Raw genomic sequence first — 25,821 nt, forward strand, 5'->3', positions numbered from 1 at the left:
CATATTAACTATTAACTAGGTGCTCACTAACATGCATAAATAGCACACTAGCCCTTTATTAGTAATTATTAAGCATGTATTAACACCTTATTATACATAACCTTATTCTACCTCTATTATGACATAAATTAAGGTTTTAATACATGCTTAATAATTACTAATAAAGGTCTGGTATGCTACTTATATGCATGTTCGTAAGCACCTAGTTAATGGTGAATATGTGTTCCCTAATCGAAAGTGTTACCTTTTTTTCTCAATGAAGAAAATGTATATCTACGTCTGCTGCGACATGAGTAGGTAAAATATGATGTTAATTTCACTATGAAAAACATATCAAATATACAGTGTATCGTATCGGTTATTGGCCCAAGCACTCCCGCTATATCGGCATATCAGGTATTGGCAAAATCTTTAATGCAGGGTCAGGGTAAGGTTTAAGATATTAACCCTTTAACACAAAGTGTTTGTGCAAGCACACTTTGCGTTACTGTAATTTTGTCACCAGAGGAGGGAGTTGGACAAAAGAAAAGCCTGTACATACAGTCGTTTCCATTTATTGGCCTGTTTTTGGACATTGAGTCAAAGACTTAAACAACTAAACATGTTTTATACCGTTCAAATGTTATTTCTAAACTAAAACGTTGAGTCTTTCTTCATTTTAAATAGTTAGTACACTATTTTAACATGCAGTAAATTGTAAATAGCTGCCATGTATTGAAGGTTATTCTGGGAAAAATGGGCAATAGCACTTTTTTTTACGATTAAAATGAGCAAAAAACAGACAAGACATTCTGAGGCTTAGGTGTGAGGAATGCAATATGTCCTCACAACGATAGAATGACACACACACACACACACACGGTGATCAATCTTGCAAACATGTAGATAAGTGAAGATGAATGAGGTGGAAAACCCTCGGATAATAATGTGCAAACACACATGCAGAGTGTTGTTAGTGGAACATTCTGTGTGTGTGTGTGTGTGTGTGCACATGTGCATGTGCAAACGTTGTGCATTTGCATATACTGTGTTGGAAAAGTGAGCTGAGCATATGGCGTGTGGGGGGGCCGCGGGTGGATGGAAAAGACTGAGTGAAAATTAACCGCGCTTATCCAGTGACCCAGTGAATATGAATGCAACACTCCAGTGATCTGCCCTGGCAGGGAGGGCGATCAGGTGACTGGATGCAGGGAATTAAAAGCCTCTAAATGTCACAAGACAAACAAGTCATTGTTTGGAGAAGCTGATGAACCACACCCCTGATGTCTGACCTCACTTTTGTGTCAGAGACGGACGCATGACAGCGAGACACATGCCAGAGAAACTAATGAATAAGTATGAGTATGTTTACACTGCCAATTAAGAGCTGATGGTGTATATTCTGCCTTCATTAACAGTGACAGTGACAGTGACTACTGGATTGTGGTAATAAAAGTGCATCATGACTTGGCAGCAACATGTCACTGGAACTGCAAGCAGATGGTTTTAGGCGAGAGGAGCTCTGAGTCTCTGCTGCCATCTGCTGCTGTGAAGCAGTAACACTAGAACTTTACAGCATGTGGAGCTGGGGTTATCAAGGATCAGTAGGTCTAAAATGTCTAAAATACCTCAAAGGTAAAGTATCTTCACAGAAAATTACTTAGGTAGAAGTTGAATTCTTTTATGATATAATACTTTCATAATGTGACTAAATATACTGTAAATACTGACCATTACCAACTCTTCTTCTGATTTTTTTTGGTAGTAACGAGTAACAAATATAGTTAAAGGAAATGTAGCGGAGTAAAAGTAGAAGTTGCTAGAAATATAAATAACAAAGTAAGGTACAGTTACAGTGCATTGTGTAATTAAGTACAGTACACAAAGTATTTGTACACAAATACTTTGTGTAAATAAAAATTAACACAGCACGTGTGTCACCATTAGAATTAAATATCCTGCCTTGTTTGGCTTTAGTTCCTCCCACAAGGCCAAACACATGCGCAGGATAATTGGACACTCGAAAACACAGCTCTCCTACACTTGTCTTTTAAATATAGGCTACATCTTGGTCAAGAAACAAATTATTTATGCATGATTTATTCATTTGTGAGTTTTAAAGAAACAGACATAAGATGTTGCTCTTGACCAGAGCTGTGTCCTCTCCTAGTGTGTTTAATGTGGACACAAAGCACTAGTTTGTAATTATCTCAATGCATTTAAATCATGTTTAACGTCAGTTTAGTTTTTTTAGGCATTACAAACAGTTCACTTTCTTAAATAACTGATGCATTATCCTATGTCTATAGTTTGTTGTACCTGAAACTGGTATTGGACACAGCAAGCATCACTCGCACACACAAATTAATTGTGTAAAGTCAATTTTATTTATTCTGATTCATAGAAGCATTTTTTTTTTTAGAAAATATACTCATTTTCAGGCCTGCAAAATCAGATTAAACCTCTAAGTGAACCACTGACTTAAATACTCGCGAATAAATGGGAGCTAAGTGCATGGTAACACGTTCCTCAGTCATCAACATCAGCATACGACAAAAGCATACTAACACACACGTTTATGAAAATGATATATTTTCACAAATAAAAACATTATTGTTATTATTGTTATTAACCGGCAGAGTTACCACGATGGCTAGTGCAGACTTTGAATCCGTATTTACACCTCAGGTTAAAGTTGAATAAACTACAATCCCACTTTCGGTCGTCACAGATTGTCAGTGAGAGACGGGAGAGCAAGTGAGAGAACTACAGAAAAGTATTAAGATTAAATTAGTTTTTGCACAAATGCATAAAGTAACGCTTTCATGAGAAATACTTGAGAAACACTGTGTTCGTATGAACATGACTTGATGTGGTGCAGGTTAAAGCTTCCCTTATGCCTGAGAAAAACCAGAGCAAGTGCAAAACCAGTTAAAAACAGAAAGCATACAGTACATGCATTTTCAGCAACACATGTTCACGCGGATTAAAATGTAAAAAGAAAAGCTGTGTCAGTCGAATCCGCACAGTTTTAAAAGCTCGTCTCCCTCCAGTCCTCGTTGTCCCAGTCTTCTCTGCCTCTCCGGGTCCGCTGGTAATGTCATAAAACATTTCTGTTACTCAGCTGTGGACTGTCATGACCTGGAAGAGAAGATAGAACACAAAGCTCCACTATTAATGAAGATGCTTTACCATCAGTCAAATCATCATCATCATCATTTTAATCAACCAAAACAGATGTGAAAGAACAATTGGACGATGAATTACTATGTAAGTAATCAGAATGACTGTTTATCAACTGTCAATAAGACACTGGTCGTCATTTTATGACCCAAACAATTCACAAATAATCAAGACGATCATCAACAGATTATGGAAATAATAGTTTGTTGCAGCCTTAGAATGAAAACGCACAGTGCAGATTTTAAAGGCAAAAATATTCAACATTTAATATTAAGAGTGGGAATTATGCACTTTCCTGCAGCTCTTGGTCCCTTTCCCATTTTCTTACGCCACATCAATCAAAAAAAAAAACCTTAAAACCAAACACATGGCTACCAGCCAGCCCATGGGTTACCCACACGTATTTAAACGAACACAAACGCTCCTCAGCGTCTTCAGGGCGTGGAAACAGTTTGCCAACACATTTGCCAATCGCCGTATAGTTATTATGAGGTGATAAGACGCCAGATGTTGTGTTTACGCTCGCTCCACTGCCCCCAAGTGGAGACAGGATGTAAATAGAGGTTTGCCACAGAATAAAAAACACAGACTTTCACTTCAAATGTTATAGATTTTAGTCTGTGGGGAATGTCATCTGTGACAAGGTGTTTGGTCCTGAAGAGGAAGGATCTGCTTGATGTTTCAGCCAAACTTATAATGAGCCAGACATGACACACTGTACAGATCTGCTTCTGTGGCACCATCAGTGACCTGTGGAACCTTTATATCATCCTCATGTGTCTGTGATACACAGTGGTGCATTATTATGTGTATTACAGGTTTATCATGTCATTAATGCCTACGAATTCCACTGCCTCAGGTTTTCATCTTCAGTGCCAAACAGCTCCGTCTCGAAAAGTGCTGTCGAGTTTGCTAAAGATGGCTGCCAACTACCTCAATAACAACACGCGGCATCAAAAAGGAATCATCTCCAATTAGACGGGGGGGGGGAGGTGATAAGAGGTCCTAATTTCAGAAATGATGAAGTTCTCATCTCGACGAGCGGTGTCAGATCCGGCTGCCAGCTGCAAAGACGAGCGTCTGAAAGTCAGCCAAATCACATCTTCTAATTATGCTTCACGGTCTCTTTTCTTTGGTCAGCCATTTATCAAATACTAGAACAAGCTTGCATTCAACACACAGGGAGTGAGTCATCCATGCACGACACAGTGCTGGGAGAAGTTTGCACAGTCAGTCGTATTTTGCTGGAATTTGATTTGGAGGCTAAATACTGCACAAGGATTCTTGTGCCGTGACTGTGCAAACTGCTCCTGCGCCGTGGCTGTCAGGCTGTCAGGCTGTCAGGCTGTCACACCACACACGTCTGCGGGGGGAAGTGAAACAGATACATACACCTGGTCTCGGCAGGATAGTCCAGAGATCTGTTTCTGTGCTGGGGGAAACAGGGCTTTTTCACAGGGAATCTGCGATCTGAAGACCTCTCCAGATCGTAGGGACTGTCCCGCTCCATGCCTGAGGGGAAAAACGGCACACAAACACACACACACACACACACACACACAGACACACACACACAGTGGAGTGCGGGAACTCAAAAAAAGCGAGGTTTGCAGGGTTAAGCTTCAACGTGATGCAAGCGGCCAACAAGCTCTACAGACTTAGGGAGCACATCAAATAAGAGACTCATGCTGCTTTTCGTCTCATAAGAAAACAACAAAGGCCTCGTTGTTATTGCCATTGTTATGAATTATAAACAAATACGGCAACACGTACAGTACATCTGTGTACGTCTAAACAGCATGCGTGCTGGATATAAAAAAACATGATATGTACACAACAGAATGGGTGTCAGACTTTATTACCTATGTCAAATGAGTTGGACTTCCTGGTGTGATGTGATGTGGCCGGAAATCCGTTGCGGCCTTCCTCCTGACCTGATTGGTACAAAACACAGTCAAATGTACCTTAGCTCATTTATGTTGGGCAGTTAGTTCAATAAACTACTGGTGCTTTTCCACTAGGCAGTCCTGGCACGGCACAACACGGCTCTACTCAGTTTGGTATCGAGTTCTGTTGTTCACAAAACGTTCAGTACTTCCTCGGGATGCACCGATTGATCGGCCGGTGACTGGAAATGGCTGATTTACCCATGATCGGCTGGTTAGACAGAGATATGCCGATTCTATGCCGGTCAAATGCACTTGCACGCCGCATGATCGACAACGCGCAGCAACAGCAGCACGTGTTGTAACGTGAGCGGCTCTTTGAAAAGAATGGTTATTCCATAACACTGTACTTTGAAAATGTGTGCACCTTATGTTAGTCTTGAGGAAATGACCTGTTTCACCTGTTCCATTTCTTATAACAGACATTACATGACTGAAAAGTTGGTTGTATTTCTCTGTTAGTCTCACAGTCTTTAAAGAAAAGACTGTGTGCTGTAAGGTGGTTTAAATATATGAAATCGGAATCGGCAGGTCAAACTCCTTGAATAACCCGGAAATCAGAATCGGCAGTCTGACGTCACATATAGTATCGGCTCGGCTCGCTTGAAACCTCGTCAGAGCAATTGCTAAAAAAAATACCAGGTAGAAAAAGCAAAAAAAAAAAAAGTGTTGTGTCAAGCCACGCTGTAACTGTGTATTGGAAAAACTGCCAGACAACTTGGATAATAGACTTAAACGCTAACAGAACAATACTTTTTTTCTGACTTCTACCACATCAAAAATATGCTGCTACTGTACCATGACTGACTGCAGGTTCTGTTGCCTCCGTCCCAGGTTTTCCAGACGTCACTGGGCCTCTCCCCTCAATGATCCCCTCGTCTTGACTGATCGGTTGAAGAAGACTCCTCTGGTCAGTGGTAGGTTCTCCTCCAGGACTTACAGGTGAGGTTTTAGCGAAGGTCTTGGGGTTTTCTGGAGAGTTCTTGTCTCTGGAGAAGTCAAGACTGGTCTGAAAGTGGAGCAAACACAACTTAAGTGTTGTTTCTCTGATGCATCACAGTCTGCAGCATAAGAATTGCTTTTTTTTCTCTTTTTTTCTTTTCTTTTCGTTCATACCTGAGTGGGGAGAAGAGGATGTTGTCCCTCCGGCCCTCTCACTCTCGGCTTCTCCTCACACTTTCGTTCACTCTGGTCCTCTTCTCCTTTCAGTCTTCCAGCCTCCTCTGGCACAACAAAAACAACAGCGACACAACCAAAGCTGCATTTGAATTTTTACAAGGAAAATAAAATTACACTGACTGACGAGGAGCAGGAAAATGCTAATGCTTTACTTTAAGAGCATTAAAGGTCCAGTATGTAACATTTAGCAGGGTTTATTAGCACACATTATAATAAACAACTGTATTTTTGTTTTCATAGCCTAAAATTATATCCAAATAACAATATTAGTGCTAATATTTCACAGAATTTCCAAATAAAAGAAAACATATTTATGATGGTCACCAGTTTGAGAGCACCCTGCCTCATGCTTACAGCAGCCTGAATATACAAAGCACCTCATTCTTACACATTGGACCTTTAAATGGCTGGCCATCATTTAACGTAGATCTAATCCAGTATGCACGAGCACATTTGTCGTTGTGTATTTGCTGACAGGTTGTTGTCACGGACACGGATATTCTGTCTCAAGTTGCGGATCCTTTGCATTGATTTTTATGTCAAGACCAGTTCTGGCATCTGGCTGATTTTATTGCAGTGAGAGCCAGATGGCAATAGATGAGCTTACAACACTAACAATAGTGTAAAAACAAAGACCATCTCTCTGTCAATGCACACATTTGGAAGTGAGCCCAGATTACACTTTAGTTCTCATTAAACTAATTTTTGACTTTTCAAAGTTTTAGCTTTGTTCCTCAAACCTGCTACGTCCTGTTTTAGCAAACGTTTTGGTCACTTCCCTTCGGTCGTCCCCGTCCCGCTCCCTGCACCCCATGTTTGGCAAGGTCTTGGAAAAGACTCTAAATCTAGCTTTCACAATACGGGGACATTAAACATGTAATTTCACTTACTGTAAATATTTCCAGCGGCAGCTTTAAATAAGTTATAAAATATTAAAAACACTAGAATAAGCAGAGTGATATGTAAACAAAAGTACAATATATAAAAGGACTATTCACTATTCTTGTTATATGTATTGAAAATATGATGTGTACATTTAAAACCAAGCCATTGTATTTAAAAGGTAAGATTTCAGTGAGATCTGTTGTTTAAAATGTAGTACCTAAACTCTCCTGCAGGTGTCTCTGCCTCATGACGGCCAGACTGGGCTTGGTGCTCTGTGGTGGTGGATCTGGCCTTGGCCCACAGGGAGCCCCACTTTCACCGCCGCTCTGCTCGTCGTCGCCGTCGTCCATCTCGCTCCGTGAGTCTGTCAGCGGCGCGATACTCTCCTGCCGGCCCGTCTCCATCTGTCTGTCCGTTTGTGGTTTGAAGGACGCCACGTGACCGTTGGTCCAGGTATCCACCGGGGCGTCCGAGATGGCGGTCGATCTGTCGGCGTCTTGGTTCATCGCTTTGATGTCACACGTGCTGCTGCTGCCGTCCGAGTCCTCGATTTCTGCCCCAATGCAGCTGTACACCATGCTGACCAGGTCTGTGGACTAGACACAAGACACAGAGGACGGTAGACGCGTCAAATCTAGTGTCAAACCTTAGAAAACCCCTCAGATATCACACCACTCTAGGAATCCCTTTTCCTGAGGTCCCACTGAATCATTCATCTGCAGGGGAGTCTGGTGGTAGAACGCTTGTCATGTTAAATTGATTATACAGCAAGTCCAGGTGCTAACACATCAAGTTGCTCATGTACAAAGTCTATGTTTACACACTGTGACAATCCTTAACAGTGTGCGTACAAGTACACACCAGACAAACTGCTTTGTTGTCTTCATTTCATTTAAAACACTGCATTAAAATGGCTGATTTTTAATGATTTTCATAACTTCAAATAAAATGCTGGTACATAGTAAAATATGGGACCTTGACACCTCACGCTCACATGAAGGTTAAGACAGAAAAGGCATGCACAGCAATTCACATTGGAATTAGGCAAATGAGTGACAAAAAGTCTCTATGGAAATAAAAGCGTGTCTGCTGTTAGTGCACCAACACTGAAGACACTAAACTTTGAGTGTCAGAATCCCGTGCAGTCATAAAAGCTCAAAATGACTGGTAGAAAACTGGACTGCAAAATATATCACTAGGTTGTTGGTCTTAGAAACAGGGGGAGCTCATTTCAGGCCCAGTTATTACTTCACTCCACGGAATGGGAGTGAAGTATTGTTTTTTAGTGGCTCTGTGTGTCTGTCTGTCTGTTTGTGTTTCCGCACTTTCCGATTGCCGTGTTTATACAAAAATTCTTACATAAATTCTGAAAACAAACGCGATAATTACATAAAACTGAAACGCTATAATAGCGTTTTTATTTACATGTGTACACGTACAAATGAAAATGGTCTACATCGCCGAGCAAATAACACACAAGAACCAGCTACACAAGAATCTCAACTGCTGTCAACCAAGGACAGTTCCTCCAATCCTCATGCAGGAGTCCAGCGTCTGCCCACTGCTCCAGTGACGCAGAGAGAAGCTGAGCTTCTGTGGAAGTTTTGCCACATATATGCGGTGGCTGCTACGGGAATATGAGAATCACAGCTATAATCACGCGTTCTAGTGCACGTTAAATACAGAAGTCATAAGTCACACGCATGATTTCCTTACATCATACTCCCCCCAACACTGTACCTGTCTTTGGGTGAGGTAGGGGGGACTGGCAGCTCTCACGCCGTGCACAGCTACACCCTGCATCGGCCGAGGTGAAGGCAAGTTCCCGTTTGCTCCGGGAACGGCGCACTCTGACCTCATGGCATCTTTGGGATGCTGAATCATTGAGTAGACGTTCTCTGAGGCGCTGCTGGAAACAACAAGTGAAACAAGCATTATATATATATCTGAGGTGAGTCTTGACCTTGGCGGCCTGGAAGGACAGAAGTGGTGGACAACTGACTCAAAACCATGTATTTTCAATATGCTATAAATGAGTAACCCTTCTTTATAGAATTATTTAACACATATATATATATATGTATATATATATATATATATATATATATATATATATATATATATATATATATATATATGTATATATATATATATATATATATATATATATATATATCAACTTAAGCATGCACTTTCTTTTCCATGAATTTGAAAAACTGACTTTTGGCTCAGATTAATAAGACACAAAAATGGAGTTAGAGGGCAGCCAAGTGAATGCAGCAACAACATTCTGACTGCTTAGTAGCAATCTGCAGGTAAAACACATAAAAATCATGATAAAGTGTTTTTAAAAAGCGATGAGTCATCCGTTCTTTCCTCCTCCTCCTCCTCTCGCTGCTGTAGGCTGTTGTTTGTTTAACCTGTTGGGGTTAGTGTGGGGGTTAGGGTTCTCGTCAGACTGAGAAACCACTTCTAACCGTGAGGTTTGCAGGACTTTCCTCTTGGTTATTAATCAGTCCACTGTATTAATTCTTTTTTTAAATAAATTGTACTTTCGGGAACTCTTTGAAGCACTGCTTTGTTCTTTTTTTAAACTAGAGAGCCAATAAATGCAGATTAACGGCATGAAGAGCCATCATTCTGAACTAAAGTAAAACTTTCTCCCATTAAAATATTCATGGAGCCGTAAAGCAACGTTAATGCCCGGCACTGACAGACGTCTCCGTCTCTCAGTCTGTGCATGTCCATCCCCCCCACCTGCCCGCCCCCCCCACCTCTGCCGCGTTCTTACTCCGAGTCCTGATTGGAGATGGTGGAGTTGCGGTTCTTGCGGAAGCCAGAGAAAATGGACAAGACGCTGCGTCGTTTCTTCCTCCGCAGTGACTGGCCCTGATGGATTGATGACAACTGACTGCAAGAGTGAGAAGAGACACGACATCGTTTAGGAGGTTTGTCCTGTCCATGCGATGATGGGAGGCTCAAAGCTTAATCCAGTGTTTATGACACTGAGTAAACCAAACCTCATTATAACGCATGTAGGCTAATGAGGAAATTACAGTGTTTCCATTCTACACTCACTATAGTTATACATTTAAAAAAAAATGCAAAAGAAATCCTTGATGTAAACTGGATGATTATCAGATTAATCCAGATTAAAATTCAGTGGTCACGGCAGAGGTGGATGAACTGATGATTGGTCAAATCATGGCACAAATGGCTGTGATTTTGGGGGATTTTCTTTAATCAAGTTTTCATTTTGAGCCCTTTAACCCCATTATTATGTTAAAACATATATACAGAGGCTATAAAATGTGCAATATAGAGTATATACTTATATACTTTTTTTCAGCACAACCTAGGCAATCTGTTGAAATTAGAAAACATGTCTGTGCCACGTGAGCACTAAGGGCTAAAGTAGATTATTTTTCTGCACAGGTACAGTAAACCAGATTATTTACTTTGTATACTGGAATATGTTCTAGCTATTAAAAGAGCAGAGCAAGACATGAGGCGTCTACTGAGTGCAAATGGAAGCCATCTCATATATCTGTGCCCAAGTGCTGTTAGTTCATTACTGTAAATGGCACAGGAACACAACATCACTATAGACGAGCACAATGTGCACATGAGGGCTTCTACTGCATGTAATACTACCTATAAACAACATACAGGAGCAGTCCTTGCTGATACAGTAAACACTGCTATTTTAGTGCGGCAGCTTGTATAGTGTCCAGAGAAGACAATACACTCTAATAAACTGTGCATCTCACCCACTAAAACCCCATTTGATTATAATTAAGTTGATGCATTAGGCACAGCTACTGGATTTATTCATTTCAGCTCAATCTGGAATCAAGAAATGCAATTAGAATTTCACTGAAAATGCTTTCAAAAAGGAAAATAATTCACTGGAGCAATTTCCCATAATTATATAGTCCCTCATAATTATGACAGTGTCTCATAATTAAAACTCAGCATCTCGTTATTATGAAATCCTTACATGACACTTACGAGAGAACTATGCTACTATGCTGAAAAAAAAGCTGAGTCACCATTTGGGGGTGACTGGGAGAACGACTGGGATTGTTTCAGCTGATCTCAGCTCAGTCCCTGATTGACAGGCACTGTGCACTGGCTCCTTCTCTTCATTCAGGATCTGGAAGATTTGGAGAAGGTGCAGAGCACAGAGGCCAGCTTGTGGTTCCGACCGAACGTAAACTTGCAATAGTAATTTGACTTCCGGTTGCCGGGTGTGTTTTGTTTTGAGAAATTCAATTTAGCGAAATGTATGTAGTGTGTATGCTGTGAGATTTGTGGGTGGAGCTTTGACAAGAGCACAGGCAGGAGGGGAGGGGTGTACTGGTCGCTGTGTAGCCTGCTATCGACTGCTTTTAACTTCACTATATATATATATATATATATATATATATAATTCCTTCCCATTTGATGTTGAACAACAAACATCAGGAATCATAGTTGTAATGCTTTTTGCTCTCTGTCTGTCTCTCTGTGTTTTGTGTGTTTTCCTCCGGGTTTTTTAACATAAAAAATACTCAAAGACATAACTCATTTAGTCAGTTACCTGTCAGGTAGAACTCTCTTGCTGTAGAAATCAGGGAGTCCATCTTCCAGCATACTGACTCCTCCATTCTCTGAGCAATGCTACACACACACACACACACACAGAGCAGGAAAGAGATCACTGTCACCATGTCGACAAAAAGCAGCAGAAGTCTGTGTCATAAAACTCATTATGCTGCTGCCCTGACTACACCTATAGTGGAAGGAAAAGCTTAAATAAAGTCCCAAACAAACAAGCTGCAAAGTTAGAAGCTGCCCCTTGGCTCCAGGGAGATGAGTTCACAGAGATAACAACAGCCTCCTACTTTAAAAGGAACTTATTTTTGGAAAGTTCTGCCACGGGCAGAGCAAAATAAGATGAATAACACACAGAAGCACAAAGCAGTGAAGAAAGATTAAAGACAACATGCAGAAAACTGTACAGTCAGTGAGCTCAATATAATGGCAACAGGAAATAAGAGATTTGATCAAAAATGAGTCTATGATCTATCTAACAGCTACTGTCTGTGATGAGGTGTGTTTACTCTTTGTGTGGTGCGTTAACAAAGATAACACAACGCAAACAAACAGATCTTCCAGCAGTTTTTGAAGTAAACTGACTCGTAGGAATATCATGATTCTGAGGGGACGTAAAATAAATGAATCAAAAAATGACGACACATCACAATTTGAGCGTTATTTTGACCGGGACGTGAAAATGTCCCAGTGAAGGTCAGCACGAGGTCAAAGCTACCGTCGACTTACGTCGTCAGTCGGGAGGTGTCCTGCTCTGTGTCTGCGGGGTGGGCGTGGCCTGATATGGGTCACATGACGCAAGGGCGAGCCGTTGGTGGGGAGGGTGGATAGGCACTCCCATGATGCAGAGTGGCTGAGAGGGGCGGAGTGGGGCGGGGCAGAAGGAGTAGGAGAGGAACTGGGTTCGTCACCTAAACCTAGAAAGAGACAAAAAAAGGTAAAGATTTATTATATATTGTATTTTAATGAGCTTCACTGCAGACAAATCAATAATAGAGTATTTTTGGAATCACTTTAGTAAACTCAAATCTTCATTTTCAAGGGTTTTGGAGTCGTTAATAAATATTTTAATTGAATGACTTCCGCTTATTTTAATGTACAGTTACTATGAGCATAAGAAGTAATTTAGGATTTTATTTTTTTCTTTATATTAAATACATCATGCTAGCGGACCACGAGGGGGACGACTCACTCTGTTTGGTGGAGACGGGACGGATCCTTCTCGTTCTGGAGCTCCTCTTCTTTATAGCCATGGTGTCCTTTCATCAGTGAAGAAAAGCATGAAACGAGCAGAGCTTTTATTTTGAAAGGATACGCAGTCCAAAAAAAACCCCCCAACAATGTTGACAATAAACTATTTTCTGTTATGACTCCGAATGGAGAGGATTGAAAAAAAACAAACAGGGAAATAATTCTTGCAAAAAAACGAAGTTTGTCAACAATGTCAATGGAGTTGAGAGAGAAAGATAAAAAGAAAGGTTAAAAGACATTTCCTTGGACCTGCGTAGTTACAGTTATATGGAAACTGGGTGAAAATTCTCAATGTTTTCTGCTGGATGGAAAAAAATGGACAAAGCCGCGACTGCTTCATTATACTGCAGAGTTTTTATCAACATTCTGCAACTTCAATGCAGCTCAATGAAAAACAAAACAAGTTCTCTACTGTACTGACTTTCTTTTCTTTAATAACAGACAACAATGCAAGACATCTAAAAAGCCTTTTGCTCTTGTTTGTTTGGGGCTGCCAGCACCCGCTGCAGGGGAAGGAGCACTCTCAGTGGGATGGAAGAACTCTTAAATTGTGAGAGAGAAGCATCGACTCGCTACAGCAGATCAGTCAGTCGGCTAATACTCTACGTGCTGAGTCAGAATGTGAACTGCCTACAGAGATCCTTTCACCTAAGACTTGTTTTACCACCGTTACTCGGTTTGGCACACAGAGCACCTGTGAGGGATTACTTCAGGACAGAGTGCTCACTTCATCAGGAAGCAAATCTGTGTGGCTTTTCCTTCTGTAATAAATTAGCACTGTTTTTTTTTTTTTTTTAATGATTGTAGGGTCAGGGTTAGTCCAAAAATGATAGTTTTTGAGGAAAAGTCACCAAATTAAACTGTAAACCACAGTGATTATCTTTCAATTTGTGGGATTTGCTTCAAGCCAAATTCTCAGATTCCAATGCCAAATCTGGTCAATTATTTAGTTTGGTGGGTCACAAGGAGCACAAGGACAGGCATCACACACTTACTATTCCCAGGCCGACGCCGAGGTCCTCATCAGGAAACTCCAGAGACTCCACTATTCTGGACTGTCTTATCGTGCGTCTCCCTGTGCCAATGTCGTCCCAGCGCTTCGCCTGAGACACCTGCCGCAGCTGATGCAACACAAACATCAAAAACAGACAGGGTTTTTTTAGCCAAAGAGGTTCAAAGACAGAGCCACTGATGTTTGTGAAGTCTGAGGGAAATCGACGATCAAAGTGATTGGAGGTATCATAAAGTGCAAACTGGCACTGCAGCAAAACACAGGAGAAGGAGACATCGCGGCTGAGGTAGTGAGTGGAATATAAAAACAGAAGGACGGGCATCTTTACTGCCCGGTTTCTGTTTTTAAACTATTTCCATTTAATGGCGAGGAGAAACATGCAGGTGACACTGCAGATGTTCTGGATTTTATCCTTTTGTCAAGTGGGTAAAATCTGTATTCCTTTGTGCCATTTTTATAACCACAATTAAAAAAAAAAACATTTGAATGTAAAATTTTGTCATTTTGTGTTGACTTACAATATTTGACATTGGAGAGTAAACGCGCTGCTTTTTCTGACTGAAAATCACTGCTCGATGCTGATGTGGCAGGAGACACAGTTAGACTTGTTTGCCAACATTTAATCAATAATGTGTGTGTGTGTGTGTGTGTGAGTGTGTGAGACCCGCTGTGTACACTGACCTGTCTACAGCTACAGTAAGACCGGGAGACAATAGGTGATTAATTCCTTTACCGAGTGTTCATTTCAATCAGACAGCGAGAGAAGCTCAGCTTCCTCTCAAATGTCGTCAAATATGCACCGTGTTGTTTTTACATTTCAATATTAATGTGTCACGAGGATGAAAGGCGGAACTAGTGTTTGATTGACGGCGGAGTCTTTGTGTGGATTTGGCGAGGGAAAGTCTGTAGACAAACAGCTGGTGTTTGTGTGTTAAATATAGGCCATTTTGTACACTGTAAATAAAAACACTATGATGACATTTCAGTTTTACATAATTATCGCGTCTCCTTGTTCTAGTGTGTTCGTTTGCAGAATGTATGGAAGAATTTATGTAGAAATATGTGGGCCTGCGATGAGCTTCCAGCAACAAGTCACTGTATGGACACAGCAGTAAGTGACCCACAGATTATTTACATAAAAACAACAACAGGTCGTTTCAGAATACAAACATTTTCACCTCATCTTTGGTCGAAATGATATAATTGCTAACACTTACAGTTCGGTTTACAGTGTCACCTTGTTGTCTGTCCAAGAGAAGAAATCATGTGTGCGACTTTCAGCAGTTTCCTCTTCTTTGTATCATCTATCATCTTCCACTAAGCCACACCTTGTGTACAATACCTTAGTTTATCAACAAGACTTGAAAATTAAAAAAAAAAAGCTTAGGTCTTTTTCTTGGAGAGACGAGACTCCCCGCAGTTTTGTTATTGCCAGCCAGGTTGCCTGGCAACCAGACGAGACTCCAGAATGTATTTGAAGCCAAAATCTGTGATGACATGTGTTCGAGGCTTAGTCATGAGCAGTGACGTCTGCTCATCTCGAGTAACATTAACTTATCGGGTGATAACACAAATAAATACTCTCCAACATCATACACACGGATATACGTACTGTGCAAAAGTCTTAATGACCGGCCATACTTATTTTTGTCTCTTTATTAAAATACAACTACAAAATACATGTATGTACACACACTGTTTTGATGTTTTAACTTTTTTCTGGTTTGTTGTACCAGGATTCTTTCAGCATTTCCCAGTGTTGTTCTTTAGAGTCAAGCTTTAGTCTTAGTGATCTCCCAACTGTATATAATATTTATGTCTTGTTATTTTTTCCTTCACTCACAGTTCTGTTTTCAGTGCATTAGCAGCAGAAATGTCTTTATAACAGTTCAAATATAACGTGTCCATATCCAGAGTAACTTGCTGCAGAAAAAGTAGGATTTTATGTCGGTCAAGTACTTTCATATACTGTGCACCGTGTTTATTACACTGGCTACCATGTCTTTTCTGCACTCTTTCATAAGCTTCTAACTTCTTATCATAGACGAACACAATCTGGTGAAGAGAGGCCATTATGTAGAGTTACACTCTCCAGTTTAAAAGAGCCGGGTTCCTGCTATGTTCAAGTGTAAGCCGAGATCACTCAAAAATACGTGACAATTTATAGTTGAGACTTTTTTTCATACCGCATATCCCGAAAGAACAAGAGGATTCTTATTTTTGTATTTTCTGGTTGTAATCCAACAGTGAGACTGTGAAACAATGATATTATGGTCACTATAGCGTCATTAAAGCAACAAATGTAGCCTTTTGCACAGTAACTGTATGTTACTCTGTACAGGTTTCAGCTCTAACGTCTCGTTTTCTACAATCTACAAAAGAAGTCATGCAGTAAAGGGATATTACCAGTACCAGCGTTTTATGAGTGGTGTAGAGCTCTTGCAGAATCTGATCCACTATGGAGTTTGTCAGGTAGGAAACCACAGACAACTTGACCTCCCTGAGACCGAGGAGAGAAACACATACAGTTATTGTCTGCAGAGCTGCGGGTTGTTTGCGCGACGCTTTGACGCCGTTTCACCGGCTCTCCGTCTTACTCCATCGCTCGGTTGATATCCTCGGCTGCTCTCTCCATCATAGCATTGCGGATGGCGGAGCGAGGGATGGAGACTTGCTCGGAAATGGACGAGAGAGGCGGGCTGAGTCTCTCTGCCGCCGAGCAAGACATGGGACACAGCTCGCGGCACAGAGACACCATGGAGTCCACAACCACCTGGACACAAAGATGCACACACCTGCGCTTATGTGCACGCTCAAAAGGAAAAGGCACGTTTATGTTCAATTGTTAAGTCGTAGCATGATCTGCTCGCTTCACCTTTTCCTTTACATCCATCTGCTTTTTAATCATTCAACACAAATCCTATTCCCAAAAGAACCAGAATGCATTGCATGAAAACATTTTAAAGCTTTTTTATTCCCCCCCCCACCTGAATATTAATGCTACTTTTCTTCTGAAGTCAGCATAACTCCACCACCCACACGGTCACACACGACTAATGGGCAATTTAAACGGAACTAGTCCATCGCTCTCCTGTGTAGAATATGGATTCGCGAGGGTTAGAGCGGTGTCTGTGACTGCAGTGGTGGCGCGACCACGTACGAACCTGCAGCTCCTTGTCTGCGGCTTTGGCCAGTTCTCCGGCCAGAGTGTCCAGACGCTGTTTGACGGGGCCGTCCACTGACAGCACATGGGCCAGCTCGCACAGGGAGGGGTAGAGCTGAAAGGTATTAACGTACAGTGCGTCACAGAGATAGCACGCGGCAGTGTCTCGCTCCTGAGGGAGTGTTGAGACCAGTTTTAACATCCTTGAGCGACAGAAAGCAACAAACGAAGCATTTCATAGCAACTATGTGTCGTGTGTTTTTCCACAGTGCATAAACATTAGCACATGTTTATGAATTATTGCAAAGTTTATTCATTTATACTTGGGTAAGAATGAATTAACTCACACCCCCAGGCCGCTCTTTCATTTGCCAGTTTACATTGTGTATAGTGGTATGAATCTTGCTTCACAGTGTGTTTACATGCATGTTAAAAGTCGGACTAAGACAATAATGCGGTTTTCTTAATGTAAATATGTTAGTCCGACTAAAATCGAGCCAGTCTTAGTCGGATTAACACGTGTGTATAATGTGATTCATAGTCCGGTTACTCCTGCATGCGCTTAGTCAGACTGGAGTCGGACTTGGTGTTCTGTACATGCACCAAAATGTCCACCACGATGTATAAACTGCATTACTGTTGCCGGGTAATAAGAAACGAATGATGCTTTAGGAGCCGTTCACCATTTGTTTTTCTGTGATGAAAAGGTCAACAGGAAACTGATTCAACACAAGCTCGCTGATAGAGAGACACGGTGCCTAAATCAATCTTCTGTCCGATTGCCTGTCTTAGATCGATTAAACTGTGCATGTAAACGTACACAGTGCCGTGATGCACTGATTATTGACTGTTTCACTCACAGCTCTGGAGTTCCTGGCTTCTTTGAGGATCTGTCTGGCCGTCTGCACTTCCTCTCCTTCCTCACAGCCTTTGAGGACACTCACCTGTTGCTGCACCCGCACACACAGACGCTCCATCACCTACTCGCACGCAAAAAAACGAAGAAGTTACAAACACTCCAGACTTGTCCAGCATCATGTGCACAAATACTGACTCAGACCTGTTCAGCAGTGCTGGTGACGAGGCCTTGGTGCAGCCTGAGAGCCTGTTTCTGAGAGAAGCGCTGAGTCTGGTTGTTTCTAAGCAGGGCGCGCTGGATCTGTCTCACACACACACACACACACACACACGGAGATGACAGGTGTTTACAAAGCCCAGTGTGGAGGAGACGGGTCCATTTGCATGTTAATAAGGAAACTAGAGAGAGCCAATTTTGATCCCCAGAAATAAACTGGAAACCTTTGATTTATTCTCTTGACTCAGCAGGTGGACGTGTTCACTTCTTACTCATCTCATGTGAATCAAGTATTTCTCAAGGATTAAACCCTGCTCACACTTAAAAAAAAAGACTTTATTAAGTCTTATCATAAATGCTCCTTTAGGCTCAGATCCTCAGGAGATGAGAGACATGTGTCACTGACTGACAGCTGAGCTGGCAGGGAGATGGAGTCGGACACGCTGCGTAAACAGACACGCTCCATTAAATGCAGCTTACAAACTGAGTGATGGACAGGATTTATTTAGTGATCATAGTGCAGGAGAAACTGACCACATGAGTCAGTTTCTACAATGACAGCTCTTTAGATTTGCAGGCGAGTTTGTGAAGCTGCTGAACAACTGGTGGCTTATCGAGCAGCTTTGTTGTGTCTACTTGTGTTAGCAAGGACACTTTAACCTCTGTAAAGAAGCCGTGTCTGCATGACAGGAACTGCCCATCTCTGTTTATATAACAGGTACACACACAGCAACGCAGCAACGGTTATTTGATAAGTCATCGGTTACGAACAAACTTTTTGAGTGCTTTTTCAATATTTGAAACATGCTTTATGATTTTTCAGCTTCTTAAATTTGAATATTTTCTGGTTTCTTTGCTCCATATAACAAATAAATCATTAAAACTCAATCATCTTGGTTTGTGGACAAAACAAGATACCTGGGAACATCATTTTCAGGTTTGGTAACCACTGATCAACATCTTCTGTTATCTTATGGACCAAACAGTTACAACTATAATTGTTAGTTGGAGCCATACTCTCGTGTATAATACAGTGCAGATAGAAATGTACACACTGACAGATGTAAACAGACAAGTAATTTGAGGGACCCTTATGCCGGATTCACGTGAATTCGTTTTGTTGACAGGTGGAGGGTCTCGGACGTCTCTTCCTGTGACGGCATTCTGGCCAATCAGTGGCCGGCACGTATAGTACCTACTCAGCGCACGTGGCACCTCGCCAGAGCAGGTATTAAAAAAAAAGTACCTGATACCAGGAACTACGCTAGTGGAAACGCAACTGAACCGTGCCGTGGTATTGCTCCGTCTCCGTCATTGTAAGCTCCCCTGCTTGGTGCACAATGACGGATGAAATGAATGCTCCATCCGTCTCCATCTTTAGTGTAGAGTATAAATGGGCCTTTACGCCCATCTTTCACAATGCCCTAAAGTCCAAGATGGCAACTTCCAATGTCCTTGGTCTGCCAGTGTGGATTGCTTTTAATTATGGCACAGAATGTGATCATAGAGGTATTGAACTTAACACAGAGGAAATATTTTGGGGTGGTTTTCATTCATCATTGGCCATGTATATCTGGCAACACTGGTTTCAGTCTACACTTTAATTTTCACAGAATTCTATAACATGTGCATTTCAGATTGAGAGTAAAATAAAGAGCCAGAGAAATGTTTAAGAGTCTAACATGGCCACCTTGACCTTCGGCCATGTAAATGTGACAGTAGAATTGAGTCAAGTGAATATCTGTGCCAAACTTCAACGGATTCCCTCATGACATTTCATTCTGTGCGATTTCTGGCATATTTATACTGGATATTATTAAACGGTGTAAAGGTCACTGATTCAATTTTTGAGTAATCCCCTCACAGCTTCTGTTGCCACACTTATTATTTGTAGTATTAAATAGAGCTGCTAGAATACACTTATCACACAGTGTTACAATAAAGTGGATATAAATATTCCATTGTTCACTGTCAGCAGAGACTTCCTCCAGCTCCCCCTGCAACCCTCACAGTATAAGCAGTATGGATGGAGTTTTTTAAGATGCCGTTTCTCATCCTTTTACATGAAAGTCGCTGCTGCACTTTCCTGCCATAAGACAGAAGCTTTTATTTGTGATTCTGCATAGAAGCGGTTAGATGTTGCCACCCGATGGACACGAGTCTCTGATGAATAATAATACAAAAAAAACTTTTCATGCAAACTTGTTATGTGGGTCACACCAGTTTCCCTAAGTGCAAAAATAATCTATAAATACCTGCACCCTTAATCATTAATTATGATGCACGAGCAAATGAAAGCCATTCATCAAAGTGATGCCTCGTGTCCTGACCCCAGCTGCGGGGTGATGCTCCGAAGTCTACACCTGCGTCTTGATGCAGCACATTTTAGACATCACAAAGTGAAGCTGCGCTCACCTTAGTCAAGGCGTGGTCCATCTTCTCTGGGGCGCCGCGGTACGCCTGGGCGATATCGCTGAGGGGAAGCGGCATGTACTGCAGGGTGAAGTTGCTACACAATGGCAGAAGAGACGGAAGGGAGGAAAAGAGTGACGATATTAACGTGCCAACGCGAAACTAAAAGGATTATGTATGAAACACCCGAGGCTGTCTACAGCTCCCTAACATGCAAATGCCACCACACACACACACACACACACACCCAGCCTTGTACACACAAACACTTCACACCCACGATTGGCTGGCACGCTGATGAAACACTGGGTAATAAAAAAACCTTTTGGGTGTGAAAGTGATCATTTTCATATATATTTGTAATAGTGTGTGTGTGTGTGTGTGTGTGTTCATCTTACTGCTCCAACGCTCTCGCCACATCCTGGAAACCTGTCGCCGTCGTGTTGTTGCGATCCCACGTCACACTCCTGACAGCGGCCGAGCCAAAAAGGAAATAGACGGAGACGGAGAAGAGTGTGACCGATGGAAGACACACACACACACACACACACACACAGGTAGACACACACAAACACACACGCAGTGCATGAACAAGTGGCGTGCAGCAGATGAGCCTCTGTTTCACAGTGCAGATTGTCCACCTACACTCCACAACGTCTGGTTCCCCGTTTTTAACACAGTTGTTGTTTCCAGCCCGTTCATTCATTCATTCATTCATTCATTGTCCATCTTGTTTCCTCATCTCACTCACTCTTCCCCGAGAAATTCTATCAGCAAATCCACAGTCTCACTCCTTAGGTGGTCTCCTTCTCACATCCCTCTGTGTCATTTACTAAAATTAAAACAAATCCAACCATCTCCCCAACACTTGTTTTCTCATCTCAGAGCTTCTACAGTATCATCCTCCAACACGTTTTAATCTGGTCTCTTAAGATGCTTTCACACTAAAATTAGCAGGTACGTCCAGGATTTTTTTATCTCTGTTTTAGCTGTGTATGTGTAATAATGGTATGGCGGTTACTATTTTGTGTCTTTTATTTTGTTACTCTCTGTGAATCGATGATTAAGACGATCCAGTTGATTGAAATAAATGGAATTTAGCACTATCCCAACTTTTAAAAATTAAGAATCACTAAATATAAGAAAGTGTGTTCGTCCAGGTTTGAACTAATGCCGATCCGAACCAAAGCCACTGAAAATGTCATTTAAACCTGGCATTAAACAGGTTTTTTGACCAGTGGAGGTATTACTTAATCATTGTACAGAAGTACTAAGTGAGTACAAGTATAAAGTGAATGCCTAAAGGCCATTCCTTCACATCCTCCCACCCCCTCTTTCTCTCCATCCCCACAATTCGCCTCACTTTCCTTCAAACTCCTCAGTGGAACGTTCTTATCTTCTTCGTGGGTTCATTTCCAGCGACTGTATTTGAAGTTTCTTTAACTCACTGTTATGCCTTTTCAACAGCCTTAGTGTGTCCTCTCCTCAAACCCAATTATAACATTGTTTTTTTTCTCCCATTCTTTTATCTGTATCCTCGTCTTCTCCTTTATACTCTGCAAGAAAACCTCTCTTTGTTCTTATTAGTAGAAGGATTTTTTAAAAACAATCACACATAATACATTCCACAAACCTTTTATCCTAAAGTTAACCATCACAACTAAATGACTTACCCGAAACTTAACCCAATGTCCTCCCTCCCTGTGTTTTATAAGTTTTTTTAGGTCCTCACACACACACACACACACACCTGAGGGTTGTGTTGATCTGCAGGGCTTTGCTGAGCATCTTGGCTCCGGAGTCTTCCAGGAGGTTCCCGCTCAGGTCCACCTTGCGCAGGCAGGCGTTGGAGCCGAGAGCATTGACCAGCACTGTGCCTCGCTGGCGAAGCCTCGAGTCAGCCAGCGAGAGAGACTGAAGGGCCTTTAGGAAGCAAGGAGAGAGCACAGAGCGAACAAAAAACAAAAGATTTTCAGGCATGAAATGTTATTAAAATGTTCAAAATATTATGGTATGGAGGTCTGAACAGAGGGCAGAGAACTGGATTTCCCTATTCTCTTCTTTCTCCTGGGTGCAGTTCCAGAAAGCAGGTTCACAAAGTTCACACTTTTTGGGACACGGCGTGTTCTTTTGAGGACAGTCCCGTAGATGTTTGACTTCACAGGGAGTTACACAGATGTCACAAAATGATTTTGAGATATATTTATATTATTTCTCATTTATACCAATTTGAGTGGTGCTGTTTTTAATGTTTTCACTTTTTTACGCTTTAATTCACCATCAGCGCTCACATAAAGCGAGAAAATTCACATTTTATTTCCTACAAATATGAAAACTGCCAAATGACCACAGAACTATTTCATTGAAATGAAACAGAATAGGTCATCGGATATTGTTTGTTGTTTTTACAGAAAGTTTTCACCTGAAAAATACACATAAAATACGTGTAATATTATATATAATCTTAATCTTAATGCTATATACAATCATATAAATATAGAGATACATAAATCATAACATTACTGGTGAAGCCGGTGTGACAACTTCACATTTATTCATTCATAACTCGATGTTCAAACTCTCATGTTTGCTTGAGCGTTTCTAACTCGAGAGGCATAAAGTATGAGAAACAATTCATTTATTTGATGTTGCTGTTGCCATGGCGATTCGTAGTATTGGGGGCTCATCTCATGCCGTCTTTCTTTTAGTGTTGGTGCACTTAACTCGGAGTGAACCTACTCAAGAGTTGATGGAACTCATGCTAAATCTGCTGCTGTGAAACTGGAAGCTCTGGAGTTTCTCATCTGTGGGTAAATCCACTCAGAGTTCAGGAAGAGACTTAGAATTTGGTAAATCTTCTTTCTTTCAAATTGAGGCTCTGCTTCACACTGAATGAATGAATCTTCTATGTTAATTCTCTTTGGTTTTTTATAGTTTTAATCCTTACGTACGTTCATATTCCTGTTATATATCAATTTGTACGTGTTTTAATATTTTTCTTATTTTATTGCTTATTCTATTCCTTCCATTCCTATTCTATTAGGGGCCAAACGTGAGTATTTCTATGAGAATAAAGTCTTAATATAACACAAAATGAAGTGACCGTCTGTGCACTTTAAATCTGCTGCGTGTCATTTCAGCTGCCGGCAGTTCTCATTCTCTCACTTTTATTCTCGTACACAGTCGTGTCAGAGTGAGTGTCGGCGCTGCGTCGGGGCTCTCTGCAGGAGGTGGGATGGTTTTCGCGCCCGCGCACCCACCTGCACTTACTGGAGCTGTCGTGAACGTGCTCACCTCACACATGACTCGCAATATGCGAAATATCACCATCAACAGAGGTAAATAATTGAGTGAGCTACTTGCCATGCTGGATTTTGCAAGTTTGCAAGTGTGTGTGTGTGTGTGGGGGGGGGGGGGGGGGGGGCCTTTGGAGTCACGCGAATAAAACGAGTCAGACTGAATGATTCGCCACAGCCCACAGACGCCATGACATCACAGGAGAGCACAGACCCTTGTTTGTGTTTGCACCTTCTCTGTCGGGCAGGTGGGAGATTTAAGTGGCAGCGAACGCACAAGAAGAAGGAGACAAGAATTTTAATAGTGTTTGCGAGCGCAGTGAACAAATCTGTGACGCATGTGTAGGCGTGCAACTGTGCAGAACGCCACCGAGGATTCTTGTGTGGGTGTGTGTGCGTGCGTGTGTGTGTGCACAATATGTTACATAATCTAACTCACACACTCTTCCTCTTGCACCAAATGAACCACTTTCTGCAGAATATCATCCAGCACCCTGAGGAGGGAGAGAGAAGATGAAAAACATTCAGCATCACGATCTTTATCTCAGCCATCTGTACTGCTGGTCCACACGCACACACACACACACACCACCACGTGGTCTGTACCTGCCCTTGATGTTGAAGTTTTTTCCCAGCATCAGATGTTTGAGGGAGGGGTGCCTGGAGAACGCTGGGATGACAGCCAGCAAGTCAGCATCCAAACCTGCACACACACACACACACACACATATGACGAGAGTAAAACTGCAGTGCCAACAACACTCTGCTCTATGGAGCCTTTGTGAAAACCAACTTCCAAGTAGATGTTTAATTACATCCTTGTAAGTACAGACCGAGAAGAAGGGGTGGAAATCTTTAAAAAACCTTGAATACAAAAAGACTTTTCATTTTATTTTATAAAAATGTGACCATTTCTGCGCCGTCAGTGCCACATTGTTGAATTTGCCACGTTCTAACATTCCTGGCTATTAAAGCTCATCTTTCGTGTCACGGTCTTTTTTGGAACAAACTCTCACTGCCCACTGAAGTTCCAAAATGTGCTCAATTAACCTCCCCCTTACTCTCACCCACTCGCATGTTTCAGAGCTCAAGGACGGAGGATGCTGCAGAGAGGAAAGCAGTTACCATGGCAAGATATTTCAGCCACAAACACCGAAAATGGCTTATTTAAAAACAGGGGGGGAAAAAAAAAAATCCATATTGTTGACTCGATAAGCTCACTGTACTTTTTAACTAGAGGAGTCTCAATAAAAATGAGATTTCTTTTGTGTCTGTGACTGGAAACTGGAAAAGAGAGAGGCAATTGTTTTATTTTGGTGGTAGATGGTGTCCAGATTGTTACCAAACTGATCCTTTCAGCTTGATAAACCCTCTGGAAAGGGTTACAACAACTCAAGTGTCTTTATGAAGTTTTATTTCACACACTGGGTAGACAAAATCGACAAAATTGCACGGGTTCTGATGATGATTAGTTAAACGAACAGAATTAAACAATGGATTTGCTGGTGACTCATTTCTAGCTACAGTGTGATCTTCCCCTTAGTGATTCTGAATTTGTTCTCCTTGTAGAATATCTCTCTTCCAGTTGTCTTTGACTTTCAAGTTTTAATGTAGACTCAGATTCATGTTCACAGATGTACTTCAGCTTTTCACAATTCACAAATGAGTTCTCACAAAAGCCCTGAAGTCACATTTTGCTCGGTTGACAGGCGTCGGCTGCTTCGTTCATGTGTCAGGCCGACTGCACGCGTACAGCACATCGATTACAACGTGTCACAGTTAACTCATACCAAAGTGATTTGATGGTGCAGCTGCCTCCGTCCCCCACCCAACCTCCTCTTCAT

The 25,821-nt window shown here is 41.7% G+C and overlaps 1 protein-coding gene across 6 annotated transcripts in view; it reads right to left on the minus strand.

The window, feature by feature from the left end:
- Nucleotides 1-2,343: 2,343 nt before the first annotated feature.
- The window catches only part of carmil3 (capping protein regulator and myosin 1 linker 3), a 75,472-nt gene continuing 51,994 nt past the window's right edge, over nucleotides 2,344-25,821 (minus strand). Inside the window, exons 19-40 of one of the 6 annotated variants that reach the window (XM_058643339.1) lie at nucleotides 24,584-24,680; nucleotides 24,417-24,471; nucleotides 22,432-22,604; nucleotides 21,080-21,148; nucleotides 20,685-20,778; nucleotides 18,255-18,353; nucleotides 18,055-18,174; nucleotides 17,196-17,309; nucleotides 16,629-16,804; nucleotides 16,438-16,531; nucleotides 14,015-14,140; nucleotides 12,961-13,027; nucleotides 12,498-12,685; nucleotides 11,755-11,834; nucleotides 9,964-10,083; nucleotides 8,913-9,081; nucleotides 7,390-7,768; nucleotides 6,225-6,331; nucleotides 5,907-6,117; nucleotides 5,025-5,096; nucleotides 4,555-4,674; nucleotides 2,344-3,120 (exon numbers count right to left, since the gene is read on the minus strand). In XM_058643339.1, the coding sequence (XP_058499322.1) occupies nucleotides 3,080-3,120; nucleotides 4,555-4,674; nucleotides 5,025-5,096; nucleotides 5,907-6,117; nucleotides 6,225-6,331; nucleotides 7,390-7,768; nucleotides 8,913-9,081; nucleotides 9,964-10,083; nucleotides 11,755-11,834; nucleotides 12,498-12,685; nucleotides 12,961-13,027; nucleotides 14,015-14,140; nucleotides 16,438-16,531; nucleotides 16,629-16,804; nucleotides 17,196-17,309; nucleotides 18,055-18,174; nucleotides 18,255-18,353; nucleotides 20,685-20,778; nucleotides 21,080-21,148; nucleotides 22,432-22,604; nucleotides 24,417-24,471; nucleotides 24,584-24,680 (2,771 nt within the window). In that variant the 3' untranslated portion in view covers nucleotides 2,344-3,079. Of the gene's footprint in view, nucleotides 3,121-4,159; nucleotides 4,675-5,024; nucleotides 5,097-5,906; nucleotides 6,118-6,224; nucleotides 6,332-7,389; nucleotides 7,769-8,912; nucleotides 9,082-9,963; nucleotides 10,084-11,754; nucleotides 11,835-12,497; nucleotides 12,686-12,960; nucleotides 13,028-14,014; nucleotides 14,141-16,437; nucleotides 16,532-16,628; nucleotides 16,805-17,195; nucleotides 17,310-18,054; nucleotides 18,175-18,254; nucleotides 18,354-20,684; nucleotides 20,779-21,079; nucleotides 21,149-22,431; nucleotides 22,605-24,416; nucleotides 24,472-24,583; nucleotides 24,681-25,821 lie in introns of those variants that run through there. The other 5 variants (XM_058643372.1, XM_058643364.1, XM_058643355.1 and 2 more) reach the window with 5 other exon arrangements.

Source organism: Solea solea, chromosome 1, assembly GCF_958295425.1.
Source record: "Solea solea chromosome 1, fSolSol10.1, whole genome shotgun sequence".
In the NCBI taxonomy this organism is placed as follows: Eukaryota; Metazoa; Chordata; class Actinopteri; order Pleuronectiformes; family Soleidae; genus Solea; species Solea solea.